This window comes from Varanus komodoensis, unplaced genomic scaffold, assembly GCF_004798865.1.
Source record: "Varanus komodoensis strain SLA01 unplaced genomic scaffold, ASM479886v1 scaffold16, whole genome shotgun sequence".
Classification (NCBI taxonomy): domain Eukaryota; kingdom Metazoa; phylum Chordata; class Lepidosauria; order Squamata; family Varanidae; genus Varanus; species Varanus komodoensis.
Window position 1 is genome coordinate 280,525 of NW_025335468.1, and position 18,554 is coordinate 299,078.

Here is an 18,554-nt window from a genome sequence, read left to right on the forward strand (position 1 = left end):
TGCTGGCCATGGGCTACCTCCTTCAGCAGAGGTGGCCTGCCTGCATACACCAGTTGCTGAGGAGCTTGGGCAGGAAGAGTTTTTGCACCGGTTGAGCTTGAGGGATCCCCAAGGGAGCTACCATGTGTAAGGAGTGCTGGATGGGATGGACTTTTGGTGTGAGCCAGCCTGGCTTTCCTTGTGTTCTTATGAGTAGGACCGTTGGCCTATTTAGTCCAGTACTGACTCCCACAGGCAGTGGCCCTCCAGGGAGTCAGGCAGGCCTGCTTTGTGCTGGCAGGGCCTCTCTCACACTGAGCTACACAGCTTTGGCTGCTTCCATACCAAGGTTTAGAGGCAGCAGAACCAGGTTCCCTTCGCCTCTGGATGGGGACAGCCTCCGACCTCACTGCGCACAAGTGTGTCCCTGTGCCTTTCTCACTTGAATGGAAGAAAGAGTTTCAACAAGGGCAGCTTTTCTTGTCCTTCAGTGACAAAATGCACCTTCTGGAATGTTCCTTCTCCTCACAGCAATTTAGAAAGAGCCTTGTCCTCTGTGCTCTTCTCCCCTCCATGGAAGGCCCTCCAACCTGCCTTGAAACCTTCCATTTCTATCATTCCTCAAGCAAACCAACAAGCTGCTTATTTTACTGATGATAATTTACAGTAAGAGTGGGCATTGTTCCCTCTAGGACAAAATTGGCCCTCAGCAAGTAATAACATGCATCTTTATGATGATGTCAATTCTCAGAAGAGAAGAACACACATGTTCTCACAACCTATCACTAGGAGTTAAAAAAAAGGATTTCTGCAAATAAGGTGCTATCTCATTCTTATGACATCACCATTTGCTTCACCCATCCTTACCTTGCCTAGGGAGAGCAATATGGTTTGGGAGTCAATTTTCAAGAAGTCTCTCTAGTGACTTAAGGAAAGAATGGTCTGACACCAGGAAACGTGTATGCACAGAACTCCCCTCTTCTTTGGGACTTAATCCTGCCCCTCAGAGGGATGGCTGCTGGGTCGGGGAATGGTCCACCTCATTCAGATACGAATAGCTTTTTATTCCTGGTAATTTTGGCTCCAGGCCTCCAAATACTCTATTATTGACGCTCAGCTTGGGGAGATAAGGCATTAATGATACCCTGAATATGTGGCTGCAGTCTTTGAGTACCTTGGCTGGCTGCCACTAATGCTTCCACCAGCTATTCATTTCTCTAATCCTTTTATAGCTCATTGGCCTCCCCGAGATCCTATCAGTTAACTATATACTAAAGCAGCGGTGGTGTAAATCAGCATGCTGAGATCCATGGAGCACAGGCGCCTTCTAGAAGTCCTGGGGGACACAGCCTGGATCAGTTGTTCTCACGGCCCATGTGCTGATGCTCGTAGCGGCCAGAGATCCAGATGAAGAGGATGCAAGTTACTGTCTGAATGCCCGCCAGCAGGAAGAAATAATAATCCATCCGACATTTGTTAATGTTCCCTGGGAGTGGAAAAGTGGGAAGCGGAGAGCCGTTAGTCCACACAGAGCAGACTAATATCTGCAGGAAGACACCTTTACCCTACTATTCTCTGCAGCATTCATTGCTTCTGCCAATTCTTGGGATGGTCTGATGGAGCAATTTCCTGACAGGACATATTTGCAGTTTTTCAGGCTCTGTGTCCCTTTGTCAGATAGCTGCAGGGGCCCACCCAGACCTCTGTGAACAATCTTGATTTGCCCACTGCCTGTCCTCAGCTGCTGGTGTGTCTCTCTGGTATTACTCACCATAATCCTCCGGGCAGTGCATCCAACCAATGACTGGCAGTGAGAGGAAAGCCAAGAGGCCAGATCCTAGAAGTGACCCCACTCCAGAAATGAAAAAGAAGAGACCCATGATGGCTCCTTGCATGGATTTGGGAGACTCGGAGTAGGCAAACTCCAGTCCTGGGAAAGGGAAAATTGGTTAGCCAGCAGAGCATGGTACCAGCCCCATGTTCAAATGACAGTTCAAGGCTTCTTAGATTGTTGGAAGCTGTGGATGAACACTGAAGACATGCGCTTCCCACTGCCTCCTTGCTTCCTTCTCATTCCACAGACAATGTTGACTTAACAATACAATCAACTCACAACTTCCTGTGGCCTTTGAATTACAGAAAAGTGGCTTATTGTTGGCTAGCAAACCAAAGAAATAAGTCAGGATTGCAGCCCTCCTTTGTGACTTCCTTAGCATGTGTTATTCCACATGTCTGTTTGCATGCGCAACTCTATCTCTTCTGCTGCTTACCTGGAATGCTGGCAAAGATTTCACTGATGCCAATAAGCAGATACTGAGGGATTTGCCAAAAGATGGAGAGTGGGGCTGCAATGTAATCATCCTTCCCAATATTCTGTGAGATGGTCTGGTTGTTGTTCACATAGTCCAGCCTCTTAGTTTCCAGAACGCCTGTTGGGAAGAAGCAACACTTTGAAGCATGGTGAGACGGTGTAGAGGAGCCCACTCACAGATGCGGCACATTCCAGCACAGAGTGCCCCTGGGTACACCTCCATTAGCTTAGGGCCCCCGGCGGGTGGGCTGTTCCATGAGCAAGAGCATGGCTTGCACAGCAATAGCTCCATCTGCCGACTCTTAACAAGACAGCCGTATGGAGCACTTCAGTGCGCCTTTGTGCTTCCCAATGAATGCATCAAATGATTCCTGCCTTGGTACTATTTTGATGAATTCTTATGATGGGGCAAAAGGTTTAATGCAAATGGTTCTAGTTCTTAAGGAAATATTTTCTATTCAGAAAAAAGGCCTGTAACTCCCAGCATGCATAGGACCAGTGGCTGAGGTACTGGCAGTGTAGCATGTGGCCCCGGGGGCAGCATTCCTTTTAATTCCTAGTAGTTTCTCTCAAAGCTACCTTGCATAGCGAGAACAAAACTGGTTGCCCTGATGCCTCGGGCCACGCTAGGCATGTCATGACCAAACTGGGCTTTGAGAAGACTGAGCAGTACAGCGTCATTCCCCGTCAAGACAGTGCATTACATGTCCACACCAGGTTAAAGGTCTGGAGGAGTTTTCCAGATGTTGCAGGTGTCTAGGACTACAGCACCTCAGGTTTTGCAAGGACCACCAATTGGCCTTAGGATGGGATTGTTTTAACATGGAAACCAGCCCCATGAAAACATCATCTTGCTTGTGAGCATGCATGCCTAGTCCCAGCTGGACACAGCAATGTTCAGCTGAGCTATGCCAAAGCAATGCAGGGAATCGAGATAGACTGTACAGTCCATGTGTGTCATTGCTAAAGCTAAGACGGACAATCTTCTGCCCATGGGCTGATCCAGCCTGTTTGGCTGGCCCATTCAGCATGGGTGAGGCCATCACCCTGCCAGAAGCCCCACCTTCTGGCTGATGGGGGCTTGAGGAGGGTCTGGAGAGGAATCCCTACTGAAACCTCCAATCTGCAGAGGACTATCCTTTTGTGGCAGGTAGCATGCCCAGAGTTTTGCCCGCCACATGTCCTCCCCTGTGGAGGTTGCAGGTTCTTAGATGCTAAGGCACACCAGATTTCAGGATTGCAGGGCTCAGAGCAGACCCACAATTTCAGGAGAAACATGTAGTGCAGACATTGTATGGAGTGGGGGCTGGCATGTCTATAAGTACGTAGGCTGTATCAAAAGTTCCCTACACACAAAAGGATTACATGTCCCAAAACTAGGTTCTAGCCTTGTTTCCTTTCTCATGTGCTGTTCCTTAAGTGCATGTAACTGAGTTTTTATCCATAATGTTTCACATGGGTGGCATTCAACTCCCCTACTTATATTGAAAATTGGTACAGTCTGGGACTGTACACCTTGCTATTTCTGAGTATAGAATCCCTAGCAGAACTTAAGTTGCACCCATTACCCTTAAAATTGCAGGTCTGTGGATAACCCATGTTTCTTATTTTGTTTCTACAGAGTGGTCCATAAACCCCTGATCTTTTATGCTTTGGGCTCAAATCCTTTAACCTGAGAAATAAGGAATGGAGTTGTTTAGAGATGTCGGAGGAATCTGTAACTGACTCAAATGAGTTTGAATTTCTAAAACTTCAACCCATTAATTCAACAGTGGACCAGTTTTTCCTGGGCTGTACAAGTTCCTCAAACTTTCAGACCATTAAAAAATTATTTTACATAATTTTGCAAAATGCAGTTGTAGAAAAATAAGTAAAATTTAAACGAAACAAAAATGTGTAATTCCCCCATAGGCTAAAGTGTGGAAAAAGAACAAAAGGGAGGAAGAAGAAATCTCAAGTGCCTATTCAGAGATATTTATTAGCTCAATGTCCTTCAGAAAATCACTCTCCTTTGTCAGGGGCTACCTTTCTTCTTTGAGATGTCACGGGAAGAAAGTCCTTCCAGTGTCTCTTCAGCAAGGATATGTTCTAGGATTTATTTTCTCTCTTTTGTTGTTTTATGTTCCTGGCAAGTGCCTTCCCCTCTTATTGCTTCACAGAAGTGTCGACTGGGGAGGATTTCCATATTTTTTGGGAGGTGTGCATTGTCAGGAGTGTGAATTCACACAAATGTCTACAAATACATTTGCACAAAATCCTAATCCATCAATGACCACCTGATGGAATGAAATGTACCTGACAATCCACAAAACATAGCTTGAATGGATTTTACAACCCTCATATATTCCAAAAGTGGGTGGTCACCTGCACAGAGGACGGAGACAAGGCCAAAGAACATGCCCAGAGCCATCTTCTTTAGTGCTGAAGGCAACAGCTTCCTCTTTGCCAGGAATGGGTCAATGACACGGTCCTTCAGTGGGACCAGGATCAGCAGAACAACCACATTGGCTAGAAGGAGCCAAGCATCTGGGAGCTAGGAAGAAAGCAAGATATATTAAGAGATACCCAAAACACTACAGGCTCCTTGTCCACGGACACCATAAGGTTCTGTTTTATAGAGCTAATGCATATGAGAGCACTTGTTTTATGGGAGGTCAAGCAATAAGGCTACGGATTCCAGGAAGCTGTAAAGGGCCAATTCACACAGCCAAACTGTTATGCTGACAGGTCTGTGCAGCATTCGGCAAGCCCTTCTTGTCATGTGTGGAACTGCTTCACTAAGCACAGACACCTTGCATTTCTACCCACTAGTTAATGTAACTAGCAGGAATGCTGCCAGAAGTGGCACGAGTGAAGCTGCAATCAGTGGAGTGCTTTCGACACTCAGCACCTGGTGAAGGAACTGTAGGACCATTTCCTTTCATATGGAAAGCTATGTGCATCCACTTAACATACTGACATTTTCACCGCCCTAGTCTGGTTGTGTGAATCATCCCTCATTGTCACAGCTGGGAATGTTGGACAAATGACAATGGATGCAAATGAGCGAATGAGTTTGGAGTTCTGCGAATCCCACCTGCAGATTCCATAGTAGAATTTTTGTCAGCTATGGGGATCCCACTGCTTTGTAGAACAGGGTTTTTTTCCTTGAGGGGGATTTATATTCATTCCCAAGTTCACATTTGCACACTTGTCAAGTGTGCATTATTGCCAACGTGCAGTTGCACAGGAAAATAAGCACTAATGCAAATTGCATAAGTGGAACAAAATTCTAGTTAGCTATCCGATTCTGTCAGTGAGTAGACAATAGTATGAAAGCTACCAGTCAATCTGTGAAACACAAATGGAATGAATATAACAAAGTCGACACATCCCAAGGCTCAGCCAATCCATGCAGTGACCACCCACACTCATGCTGCATCACCCCGACTATCGTGGGTTGGCTGTATACATGAAACAAAAGTAAACGATCATGCTTTAGTAGCCCTCACTGCTTTAGGATCATACTTTACTAGCTCTCGTGTGTTCACTTGCCTTCTTTCTCTTTCCCAGCCTGGCTTAGGAAGTGAGCCAAGTCAAGATCAAGTCCACAAATGCTAGCGGCCCCCTTCTTTGTGCTGAATTCTTGCACACTGTATGCAAAGCCCACAGGTCACATGCGCTGAAGTAGTTCTCTGCTTCCACGACAGGCATATGGGCAGCAGGAAACATGTGCAAACTGGCCTTGCTAGTTATACCTGCTTCCTGATGGATGCCTGAGCGAATGCTTGGTGAGAAGCTGATTTAGGGCAAAGAGAACCCACGCCAGAGTCTGGGCTGCTGAGCCAAGGAAATCTAACAGTTTCCAAGCCCCAAACTGGATTCCTCACACATTGCTAGCCCTCACTTCCCACCATTCTTAGGGCAGTTTCTAGAATGTACAAGAAGCCTGATTCTCCTGCATATAATGAACCCTATACCCAGTTGGCTTCCCAGAAGAAGTAAGGCAAACGCACACAGACATGTCAACAGATTTCCAGAGACTACTATATGGTTGTGTGAATCAGCTCTTAGCGGAGCTGTGGTGTACACTAGTAGATGCTTCCCTCAGAATAAAGTTGAGACATATTCCATCAGGTATAACAGAAACAATAAAAGAGACTTATCTTATCATCCTGAAATAGAAAGGGAGCCACATTAGAAGGAAGTTCAATATAAGCATTGGAGTTTTTCCCCAAAATCCTTCATTCCCCTGAAGGTACATATCCTTCTTTCTCCAGTTGCATCCCTTGCATTGCTGCAGTCCAAGTGGCCTGATGGGAAATGTCGTAATTTCTGCTCTGCCTGCAGTAACCATTGCTGAAGGCAGCAGCTATTCCCCTTAGAAATGTAGGGATGGTGCTTGAGCGGTTGGCAAGAAGGGGGAGTTCTGTCCTGGGAGGTCAGAACACTCTATGCATTCCATAGACAGCCTCTCCCTATTCGTTCCCTATACCTCCCACAACCTGGTGCCCTTTGGATGCATTGGATTGCAACAGCCACCGTGTCAGCTGGCTGGGGATGATGGGAGTTACAGTCCTATCCTCTGGAGGGAACCAAATTGGGCGCAGCTGCCCTAGTTGCTTCTCACCACTGCCACCCCGGCTCAGGGCCTTTCTTTGGCCTGCCAACCGCTGCTTCTCCCTGTGGTAGTGACAGGTGCTATGCGAGGAGCCCCTTTTGTCACAGCGTGATTCCTATTGCGGTGGAGCAGAATGACATCACCGCGGCTTGTCTCGTCCCACCACTTACTGTGTAGCCTTCACGGCTGGCTGCTGCGTAAGCACTGATGTTCAGATGTCTGCTCTCAAAGAAGTTGGGGATGAAGAGGTGCAGACCCTGCAGGTAGTAGGTTGACTGCATCTAAAGCGCAACAGGAGAGAGTCGTCATTAAATAAGCATGTGCTCTCCTGGAAAGATCCCTGGTCCAAGACTAGCCTGGCCCAAGCTGATGCCAAGGCAGGAAAGTGCGGGAAGCTGCCGCGTGCTGAACCAGACAATCGATCCTCGAATGGCTCTCCAGGGTATTGAAGCTGAGACCTTCCGTGTGCCAGCCAGGTGCTGTACCTCTGAGCCACAGCCGTTTTCTGACACTGTGGCAAGCAAATGCCTACGTCTAGTCAGCTGCATTTGCCATGGACAGACACTCCTTTCCTGTGGGTCCCAGAAATAAAGTAACACAGAACCCGTTTTTGCAGTTAGTGTGTGTGCTCACATGGGTGTGCACCCGCACATACAGTAAAGCCTGTTTGCAATATTTGGGACCAATTATTTACTATTCATTTCTTTTGCAATCCCCAAAAGAAGGCGCAAGGAAGGTGCAGAGTTGCTTCATTTTCTAACCACATCAAATGCCGGAAAGAAGCAATAACAGAACCCTTTCCCTGACACTGTCCTCTCCTCAGGTATAGATCTATGGCTGTGTTTGTATGCTCTGCCCTTGCTGACTTAGCTACAAGAGCACCTTGTAGCAAAGCTCTCACCTTCCACACTGAACAGTGGTCAGAGAACCAACAAGAAATGCTGCTCCCACATGCAGGCACACACACATTTTACGAAGGGGTAGTTTTCTGCAACGTGTGGCCCTTGCCCATCCTGCCTTCACCCTAACTTTAATCATGAATTGGTTAATCCGTCAACAGGGAGCTGATTCAAACGGTTATACAGTCTTTCCTTCCATGGAGGAAAGCTTCACTCAACAGCCAGTTCAATGCTTCAGCACCACAGAGCAAATACATTAAGCTATAATATATAGCAGCACCAGAGGTTCGTATCTGAATAGCCATTCTCCTCTAAGCCGATTTTAAACAATGGCTTAGCGTGACCCATTCAATTGTCATCTCCATGGGCATTCCTTTCCCCCCATAAATTTACCTTCAGGATAATTGATTATAAATTTTCTTGGCAACCCACTTACCCTACACACTAAGATTTATAACCCTCTTTTTAAAAAATACGAGAACAGAAACACTTCCACATTCATTCCTTTGCTTTTTAATGCACATTTCATTGCTGTTTATTGTACCCACTTGTCAACTTTATGGCTGTGTTGTAACAGCAAACAGGAACCAAGGGGAAAATGAAAATGAAACTGGCAAGCTCCTTTTTCCCCGCTATTTCTTCTCCTCCCTAACAGCTGGAAAACTTCCGAGCTGATACTGTCTATGTATGCTTGCTTGTAAGTAGCTCTTCTTTGACTGTGCTTTGAGTTGCAGCCTTAGTTAAAACGGCCTTCTAGCTGGGAACTCCTTGCCCTTAAAAGCTGAGCAAAAAAGAGAATTTGGTTGTATGAACTGGGGTGCTGCACCTCTTTCACTTTGAGCACCCTCAGAGCTGAAGAAGCTCTTGGGGCCACATTCCAGTGGCAGGAGGGACAAAAGGGGGCTGGACACCCGGAGAGAGCAGCCTTGAAATAAGCCCCCCTTCCTCCTCCATCTCTGTGTCTGCAGGCCTCCCTCATCCAAATCATCCTCATCCAAAGAGTTGGCGCCACCCTGGCCCTGAAATGCGCTCCAAGAACAACTGCTTCTTTCATTCAAAAATAGAGGCAAACCTAGATTGCCATGCAGTACACACCACAGAGGGAACTGCTACCAATCTGGTTCCATGAGGGCATAAGTATATAGAAAGAACTTAGGGCCGACATAGAAAATGTCAGTGCAGTTCTATGTAGCCCACATTCTGAGGTGAATTCTCCCACATCTGCTTCAGATTGTTCATTGTACATACTGCTGGAATAGGTGATGATCATGATCATGAGGAGGAGGCGGGGGCATAGCTCAGATCCCAGAATTTACATGCCAAAGATCCCAAGGTCCATCTCTGGCATCTCCAGAAAAGGCTAGGAATGATTCCTGTCTGATATGCTAGACCAGGAGTCGGCAACCTTTAACACTCAAAGAGCCATTTAGACCCTTTTCCCACACAAAAGAAAACTCTGGGAGCCGCAAAACCCTTTTGACATCTAAAATGAAGATAGCACTGCATATATCGTTTTTTACCTTAATGCTATGTTTCTCTTCATTATGATTTAGCTGCAGCTCTTGTTCAGTCACTACAAACTGTTATTTTTAATCTTACATTATAAACTAGTAGGACTCCTTTCATATATTTTGAACAGGAGAACAGTTTCCTGAAGAGTCAAAGTCAGTGCTAAAGGGCTGCATGCATTAAACAGCAAACCCCATTCGTTCGTCAGCAGTAAAAGCAAATGAATCCACTCACGTATCATTAAATGTTTGGTTTTCCTCAGAAACTTTTCTTTTCTCTGATTGATCCATGGTTGGCCTACGGGGGGGAGGGGGAGCTCAGTAAATCTACGCGGGTCCGGGTCTGCAGATCAGCGGCTGTGCCAGAGATATAGGTGCGTTTAGTGAGTGACTCTCCTTCATGGATCACTGCCTTGTTGTGGTGAAGGGGCTTGCGTAGCTCAATGAAGCTATGAGCTATGCTGTGCAGGACCACCCAAGATGGACAGGTCATAGCAGAGAGCTCTGACAAAATGTGATCCACTGGAGAAGGAAATGGCAACCCACTTCAGTATCTTTGCCATGAAAACCCCATGGTCAGTACCAAAAGGCAAAAAGATATGATGCTGGAAGATGAGCCCCTCAGGTTGGAAGGTGTCCAATATGCTACTGGGGAAGAGCGGAGGGCTAGTACTAGTAGTGCCAGAAAGAATGAAGCGACTGGGTCAAAGCCGAAAGGACACTCAGTTGCAGATGTATCTGGTGGTGAAAGGAGAGTCCAATGCTGCAAAGATCTATACTCCATAGGAACCTGGAATGTAAGATCCATGAATCAAGGCAAGTTGGATGTGGTCAAACAAGAGATGACAAGACTGAACATCGACATCTTAGGAATCAGTGAACTAAAATGGACAGGAATGGATGAATTTAATTCAGATGACCTTCAGGTATACTACTGCGGGCAAGAATCCCTCAGAAGAAAGGGAGTAGCCTTCATAGTCAATAAAAGAGTAGGAAAAGCAGTACTGGGATACAATCTCCAAAATGACAGAATGATCTCAGTTCGGATCCAAGATGCAGTAAAAGTGCTACACTAAATATGCCAGCAAATTTGGAAAACTAAAAAGTGGCCACAGGATTGGAAAAGGTCAGTTTACATTCCCATCCCAAAGAAGGGCAATGCTAAAGAATGTTCAAACTACCGCACCATTGCACTCATTTCACATGCTAGCAAAGTTATGCTCAAAATCCTACAAGCTAGGCTTCAGCAGTATGTGGATTGAGAACTACCAGAAGTACAGGCAGGATTTCGAAGAGGGAGAGGAACTAGAGATCAAATTGCCAACATACGCTGGATCATGGAGAAAGCTAGGGAGTTCCAGAAAAAATCTACTTCTGCTTCATTGACTATGCTAAAGCCTTTGATTGTGTGGATCACAACAAATTGTGGCAAGTTCTTAAAGAGATGGGAGCATCTGACCATCTTATTTGTCTTTTGAGAAACCAACATGCAGGTCAAGAAGCAACAGTGAGAACTGGGCATGGAACCACTGATTGGTTCAAAATTGAGAAAGGAGTTCGGCAAGGCTGTATACTGTCGCCCTGCCTATTTAACTTATATGCAGAGCACATCATGAGAAAGGCAGGCCTAGATGAATCACCAGTTGGAATTAAGATTGCTGGAAGAAATACCAACAGCCTCAGATATACAGATGATACCACTCTAATGGCAGAAAATGAAGAGAAACTAAAGAGCCTCTTGATGTGGGTGAAGGAGAAGAGTGCAAAAGTTGGCTTGAAACTCAACATTAAGAAAACTAAGATCATGGCATCCGGTCCTCTCACTTCCTGGCAAATAGATGGGGAAGAAACGGAGGTAGTGACAGATTTTATTTTCCTAGGCTCCAAGATCACCACAGATGGGGACTGCAGCCAAGAAATTAAAAGACGCTTGCTCCTGGGGAGGAAAGCTATGGCAAATCTAGGCAGCATACTAAAAAGCAGAGACATCACCCTGCCAACAAAAGTGCATATAGTCAAGCCTATGGTTTTCCCAGTTGCAACGTATGGCTGTGAAAGTTGGACCATAAGGAAGGCTGAGCGCCGAAGAATTGAAGCCTTTCTCCTGCGAATCCTTTGGACAGCAAGGCGATCAAACCGGTCAGTGCTAGAGGAGATCAACCCTGACTGCTCTGGCCAGATCCTGAAGATGAAACTCAAATACTTTGGCCACCTAATGAGAAGGAAGGACACCCTGGAGAAGAGCCTAATGCTGGGAACAATAGATGGCAAAAGAAGAAGGTTCAGCAGAGAATGAGGTGGCTGGATGGGGTCACTGGGGCAGTCGGTGTGAGCTTGAGTGGACTCCGGGGGATGGTGGAGGACAGGGAGACCTGGAGGAATGTTGTCCATGGGGTCCCGATGGGTCTGACAGGACTAACAACAACAACAACAAAGTGACTGATTAGCAGATAAACAGTCAAGTGCTGTGATTTGTGACAGGTCCCAAGCGCAGCTTTTAACATTCAGATGAAGGAGATTACACTGGGAGAAAGAGAATCCTTTCAGCAGACATGAGAGCCTGCAGGAAGCTTGTTTAGCAGAGGAATGCAGCGATGTATACTTAACTAGTTGATTTACTTAACTAACTAGTGCTGCGTTCCTGAGTGGAGCTGCAGCAGAGGGGTTCAAGAGCCATGTGTGGCTCCGGAGCCACGGGTTGCCGACCCCTGGGCTAGACTAAGCCACAGCTAGTCAGGGGAGGGCAGGCTTCTCCAACTTGGAGCCCTCCGGATGGACTAGAATTCCAGTCATTTCAACCAACAGAAGCTGGTAGAACTTGTAGCCTGAATGGCCTGTAAGGCACCAGGTTGAGGTACGCTCATGCAGACATGACTGAACAAGATGGGGCTGTGGTGCCCTGTTTTTCCTAGCTTAGCATGACCTCCTTTTTTCTGCAGCTTTCTCCCCCCCCCCCCCATTTACACTTTTGCCCTAATGAACACACCTGAATGATACATTGATCTGGAATGATATTTGTGGGAGCTACACTTTTTCCTTTTAGGTAAGTAAACATGTCATGTGGAAAGTGTTCTTTGAGATGGGAAAATCACCCCAAGGGCTTTGTTTCCCCAGTTATCTGTGCTAACACCGCAACTGTGGAAGGCTTTCACTAGAGCGTGGGTCCTCAAACTACAGCCCACGGGCTGGATCTGGCCCGTCATAGAGGTTTTGGACTAGCCGCACGCGCACATGTGGCGAGGCAGGGGCCTGCTCGTGCGGAGATCCCTTTGGACTCGCTCAGAGAAAAGGACCTGTGTGCGAGCAAGCCTCGGCCTCACAGTGTGCATGCCCAGCAGTGGCTTGCTTGCAAGGAGATCGTTTTGGACTCGCTTGGAGAAAATGATCTCCTTGTGAGCAAGCTGGCACCTCGCCCCTGCCTGTCCCCCCCGCCCGCACCGCCTTGGCAGCCCGTGCCTATCACCGGCACCTTTCAACGGGCACCCTGTTAAAAAAGTTTGAGGACCCCCCCTCCCCCAGAGAGGCTCTCCTGCTAACTCTGTGTGTGTGTGTGTGTGTGTGTGATTTTGATGCCAGGCAATCCCCTTTTTTATTTTACCTGGCATTTTCTTTTCCCTAGGAGTGTTTCCTTGGTCCTTTGATGTTCATTTTTGCAGTTGTTTTTGACACTTCAGTTTTTATAAGCCTCTTTTTTATTTGTCTTTTTTAATTACTGTGTCACTGTTTAATCACCTTGCATAAGATGACCTAGATTTTTTTGTTTGTTTGTTTTTAGCTAGGTGGAATACAAATCCCTAAAACAGATCATAAATGAAATGCTTGTTATTAATGGACAAAATTATGCTTTGAAGGGTTTTGGAAATTATATCAGTGCTTCCCCTGCGCACTCTGCTTCTGCTGGCTGCAGCCACTTAACAGGTGTGAGCATCAAACCGCAATGTCAAACACAAGCCAGTGCTATTCCTGCAGCTGCTCCCTACCTGGAAATAGACCATCCAGTATGGGATGAGGGTGAGGAGCACAGGTAGGATCTTCACCAACACTTGGAAGTTGGAGACATCCTCAGGTGATGGCCCCACAAGCTGCTGCCTTGGACCTGCCTGTAGGTCAGCAACATCAGCTCCTGACTGGGTATTCCTTGCTCTGTAAAGAAAAGTGGGCAGACACATAAATGTGCAAGAAAAGAGAGCAACAAAGAGTCTGGTGGCACCTTAAAGGCTAACACACCTGTTATGATATAAGCGTTTGTAGATTCCTGACCACCTCATCAGATCTATGCTGGCAACAAAGCCATTTTACACAGCTGATAAAAGCACCCTCTGCTGCCTTACCTGATTTTGGTGGTTGTCTTCTGATGAGCCTGGCTGCAGCAGCTCCTCTGGAGGGCCAGCTGGAAGATGGTGGAGACCTGGCTACCAGAAGCAGGCTTGGTGACAAAGATGGGGGCAGCCAAGAGGAAGATCACGAGGGCAAGGGCCAGACAGGCAGCAGGGATGATGTAGCCAATGAGGAAGTCTACGTTCTGTTGGATGAAGGCAACCACCAGCAGGGAGATTACCGCCCCAATATTGATGCTCCAGTAGAACCAGTTGAAGAAACGCCGAGTGGCATCCCTGCCCCGATCCGTCACCTGCAATTAAAAGGCAGGGGAATAAAGCCATGTTCCCATGAACAAGCTAGGGGTGTACTGAGGCCTGTAAGAATTGCCTGGAGGTAGCTAGTTCACTGCATTTTGCCTTTTATTGTGTTAAAATTTGCCATTGAAAACTGCCTTGAGGAGGCTTTGTCTTGCAAGGGGGTATAAAACTATTTAGATAAATAAAACAATAAATTCTTCTTTCTGGTCCTGCAGGTGGACTAGGGCTAATATCTAGGCATTCTGATCACTTTGTGGACTTCTCTGCAGCAAAGACATGGCCAGAATCTTGGGGTGAGGACAACAAAACAATTTGGATGGAGCTGCTGCAAAGGGGCCTTGTGGCAGAGATCAACAGAGGCACTCTGGCCTTGGGAGAGGGGGCTGTAACCACTGGTCCAACTGCACTGTGCAGGGAGGGCACCCAGACTCTTGGTTTGTGATCAGTTTTGGGGAGAGAGGGATGGGAGGGGCTCAACGGAGATACACAAAACTTGGGGACCATGTGGGCATGTGTGGTATTAAAGTTTTCCTTTCACAGGTCTCAGAATGATATTTGAAGGGCCAAGGTACTAATAAGGCTATCAATTAGCTATATCTACTTTCCGTTTCATCACACCTTTAAATTCTGAGCTTTTCCTGTTTTTCTATTACAAAACCTCTAGGTGGCACTGTGGTCATAGCAGAATGGTGTGCATCCACAAGAGGAAATCCTGCTTTCTTTCACTTTCTCTGCTCTGCAATAACTCACCCACAGTGCTGGTTAGACACAGGAGTGGAACTGGAGGGTCATAGGGTCCTCTAAAGAAACTCTGCACAATTGTGATAAATGCCTTGTGCAGAAGAGCTTTCAGGGTCAACAAAGGCACAATCTAAAAAGCAGCAAAGATGAAGGATTAACCTGAAAGGCATATAGGAACCTCAGACGATTGGTCGGTTTCGCACAGGATTGTTGATACCAACTAGCCATGCCTCTTCAGGGTGGCAGGCAGGCGTTTCTACAGCAGTGCCAGGAGATCCTGGAGACTGAGCCAAGAACTGTCTGCATGTGAATCAGGTGCTCTGCCACTGACCTATGGCCCCTCAGCTACTTGCTAGCTGCAAGTTCTGAGCAAGAGGGAGAAGCCAGTATTGCAGGAGTGCTACTGAACCTCTCCAGGACTCTGAAGGAAAGTTGTACCATTCTGCTGTTCTGCCAGAGGTACAGTACTTGCTTCTGCTCCCAAAAGAGCTCACCCAACAAATCCCCCCTGGTTCCAAACCCAGTGTCTTTTTACTTGGAATTTTCAAAGGAAAAAAGCTGGGTTAAAAGATAAACCCATGAGTAGCAATGAAAATGATCAAAGAAAACAATGCTAAGAGGTGCACCTTGCTTTTGGAGGCTTGGAACAGTATTTCTGCATGTGGGTTTTTTAAACCCACAAAGTGAACCATGTGTTTTTATCTAAAGTCACGCTGCTCGCAGATGCTTTGGTCAAGCTTCGTATTAAAGAATTTTTTTAAGAATTAAAAAGAATTCTATGTTTAAAGAATTCTGGGTAGACCCTGAAGTATTAATCTTTCTGGTACAGGCTTCTGAAACCATTCTGGTTTTATGTGTGTGTACTATTCATTTTATTGCCAGAATGGGGGAGGCCACAAAAGATCAAAGTTATATTTAATACAAAATGATCAAGAAAAGAAAACCCACTATGTTAAAAATGCTTTTCAAATCAGCACACAAAAAGAACACATTGACAAGATATAAATGATCTATTAAGCATCTATTAAATTATCCTTATCCAGTGGATAGGAGAAAACCAACCAGCTGGATGAGTTCTAGCAGAGCTATCTCCAAATGATTCAGATCATGATACAATATGCAAAAACCAACAAAAGACCCTTTCATCATAACTGTAGGTGTGACGTCACCCACTCCAAGTTTGCCAAGTATCAAAGCTGATAATCATCACATGGTATTCCACTCTCTTCCGCTTGGAGGCAATTGGGGGTGCTTCCAGATGGAGGGCTCCAAGTGCTAATAACCAAAGGATGTTGCACACCTATTCATTGGCTTCCCGCCACATGGCAACCTGTTATGGGGAACTGGCCATATTAAGTTGGCATGTTGTGCATACTTGGAACTGTTCCTGCACAGCGATTTGTTTGAGACCAACAAGCAACCCTGACAACCCATGTCTTGTTCTAGGGCTGCCTTGTTGCCCACAGCCAGCAGAACACTTTCATCGTGGGTTGCAGGGCTTGGCTAACGAGCCACTTGGCAAAAGCAGGAAAAGCCCTTGCTGTTCTTGGTCATGGCACCAGTCACTGACAGCCCCTCCACTATTGCCCTGGTGACACTCTGGAGCAACTATCCTTGATTTACCACTTTTGAAAAATCACTTTTTCAGTTGCAGAAGTGCATGCAATTGCTTTGTTTGTTACTTAAAAAGAAATGGTCAGTCTTTCACAGTTGCAAAAGGGTGCTCTTACATCTCTCTCTCTCTCTCTCTCTCTCTCTCTCTCTCTCTCTCTCTCTCTCTCTCTCTCTCACACACACACGGAGAGGGAGAGGGAGAGGGAGAGGGAGAGGGAGAGGGAGAGGGACTTTCCTGGTCAATAGATTTGTCAGTTTCAGTTATCAAATGGTAACAGTCTGAGAGGCAAGACTGCATACAGGGTGGAGTTTAAACACTTGACAGCTGTGAGTTGCTGCCTGTCAAATGGAAAGCACCAGTAAAAGGGGGAAAAGCAGCAGAGGGGGCTAAGCTTAAGATTTCCCCCTTGGCAGTGTAATCTTCTCAAATTCTAGTGTTGAACTGACACTTCTCAATGCCTTCCACCTTTTTTGGCACTACCCCATGCCTCTAGCTAATCCAGAAAGGGGAGACCTTAAGGCCATCCTGCATTTTGCATCTCCTTTTCAGAGCCACTACTGCAGTTCCTTGACAGCTGTCAAACCTGACCTTTGTTTAAAAAATAAGCAAACAAAACCCTGAGACTGAATGGAACAGAGAGAATGGAGCCACACTGAGGTGGTATCTCATTTGACCCATCCCATTCTACAACCTCTAAAGTTTATTTGTATTTAAAAAAAACCTATGTGCAATGTTCTCTTTCTCTCTCTTGCTTTATATGTGTGTGTGAGAGAGAGAACACATGCAGATTTCAAGGCCTGGAAGTAAATGGAATGCACATTTGCATTATATGCCTCATCCATTTACTTCCTAGCCATGTCAATTCATCTTTAGATACTGAAAGGATTTCATTGCTGAGGGTACCAGGCTGTGGATGGCTGGGTTAGAACAACAACTCAGACCATGCTCATGGTGGACCGGTGAGGCAAAGCCACCTATTTGCACCCCAGGGTCCCACCTTCAAGTAAAGGAAGAGTAGTCCTGAGCAAAGACGATCTCTTACCTGGTCAGCACCAAACGGTGTGAGGTTCGCCTTGACGGAGCTGATGCCCAGGGCCAGGAGCAGCAGGCCTGTGTATATGATCGGGGCACAGTACTGACTTGGCCACTGGTGCCTGCACCGGGCCTCGGCGGTACCTTTCTGGCACGAGGGCTCCAGCTGGGAAGCTGGCATCTCTCCGCACAGCCAGAGCCGCCCTTCCTCCGATGCCAAGGTGGGCAGCAGGCAGGCGGTCAGCAGGTAGAGCAGGAAGCTGAGCGTGATGGTCCAGTAGCGCCCCAGGTAGACATCCGCCAGCCAGCCTCCGATGGGCGAAAGGAGGTAGGAGGCCCCCATGAAGAGCAGCACAGCCCGCGAAGCCTGGGACCCGCCCCAGTTGAAGTTGCTGCTGTTGAGGTACAGCACGAGGTTAGAGACGATTCCGAAGAAGGCGGCCCGCTCCAGGATCTCCACAACCAGCACAGCCGCACAGGCGGCCTTCCTGCCCTCAAAGGAAGACGGGGCAGGCTTCCCTGGGGCCTCCCCCCGCCCAAGAAGGGGCTTCTGCTCCCCTCGGGCACCCTGGGAGGCCATGCAGGCCCTGCCTCAGGATCCTCGCCTATTTCTCAGCTGGGGGACCCTGCTTCTTTCTCCTTCCTTCACCGATTTTTCCTGGCTCTCGTTGCTTGTCCTATCTTCTTGAAAGCCTTTCAAGGCTGCCTTTCTACTTCCCTATTTCTCTGCTCAAACCCACGCATCATATGACAGCTCATTTCCCTGAAAGGAAACTTTCATACTAGACTGGCCAGAGTAGGTTCCCCTTTCACATGAGTCTTCATATGTTTTCTCCCTCTTTACAGGCTCCGGCCTCTTTTCAGTTGCTGAAAACAAAATGGTCATTTTGCCAAACTTGTCTCTGATTCTATTCCTCCCTCCCTCCAACCCTTTCAAAACATTATCCTTTTTCTGTGAGTGTCTCTCAGGACACAATAAGATGAGAAGAATCATAAAATTGAATGGAATTTAATAACAATTTGTATTTACTTCCTTTCTTTAAAGACAGTTAACAGTTAATGCTGCTAATGATCCTTATCACTGTTAAAGATTTTCATGGTATGTATGTATGACGTGTGTATCCTGCCTTGTTCCCTTCCCAGGAATTCAAAGTGGCTTACATAATTCTCTTCCTGCTCTCAATCTTATCCTCACAAAAACAACCCCACAAGGTAGGTTGGGCTGAGAGTCT

The 18,554-nt window shown here is 46.7% G+C and overlaps 1 protein-coding gene across 1 annotated transcript; it reads right to left on the reverse strand.

Moving 5' to 3' along the window:
* Positions 1-693: 693 nt before the first annotated feature.
* Positions 694-18,029, reverse strand: SLC15A3 (solute carrier family 15 member 3). The gene is made up of 8 exons (XM_044426034.1): positions 17,333-18,029; positions 13,629-13,927; positions 13,278-13,440; positions 7,061-7,171; positions 4,655-4,823; positions 2,250-2,408; positions 1,751-1,909; positions 694-1,465 (listed from the first exon to the last, which is right to left on the reverse strand). The coding sequence occupies exons 1-8, from the start codon at positions 17,900-17,902 to the stop codon at positions 1,335-1,337; spliced, it is 1,761 nt and encodes a 586-aa protein (XP_044281969.1). The 5' UTR covers positions 17,903-18,029; the 3' UTR covers positions 694-1,334.
* Positions 18,030-18,554: the final 525 nt, after the last annotated feature.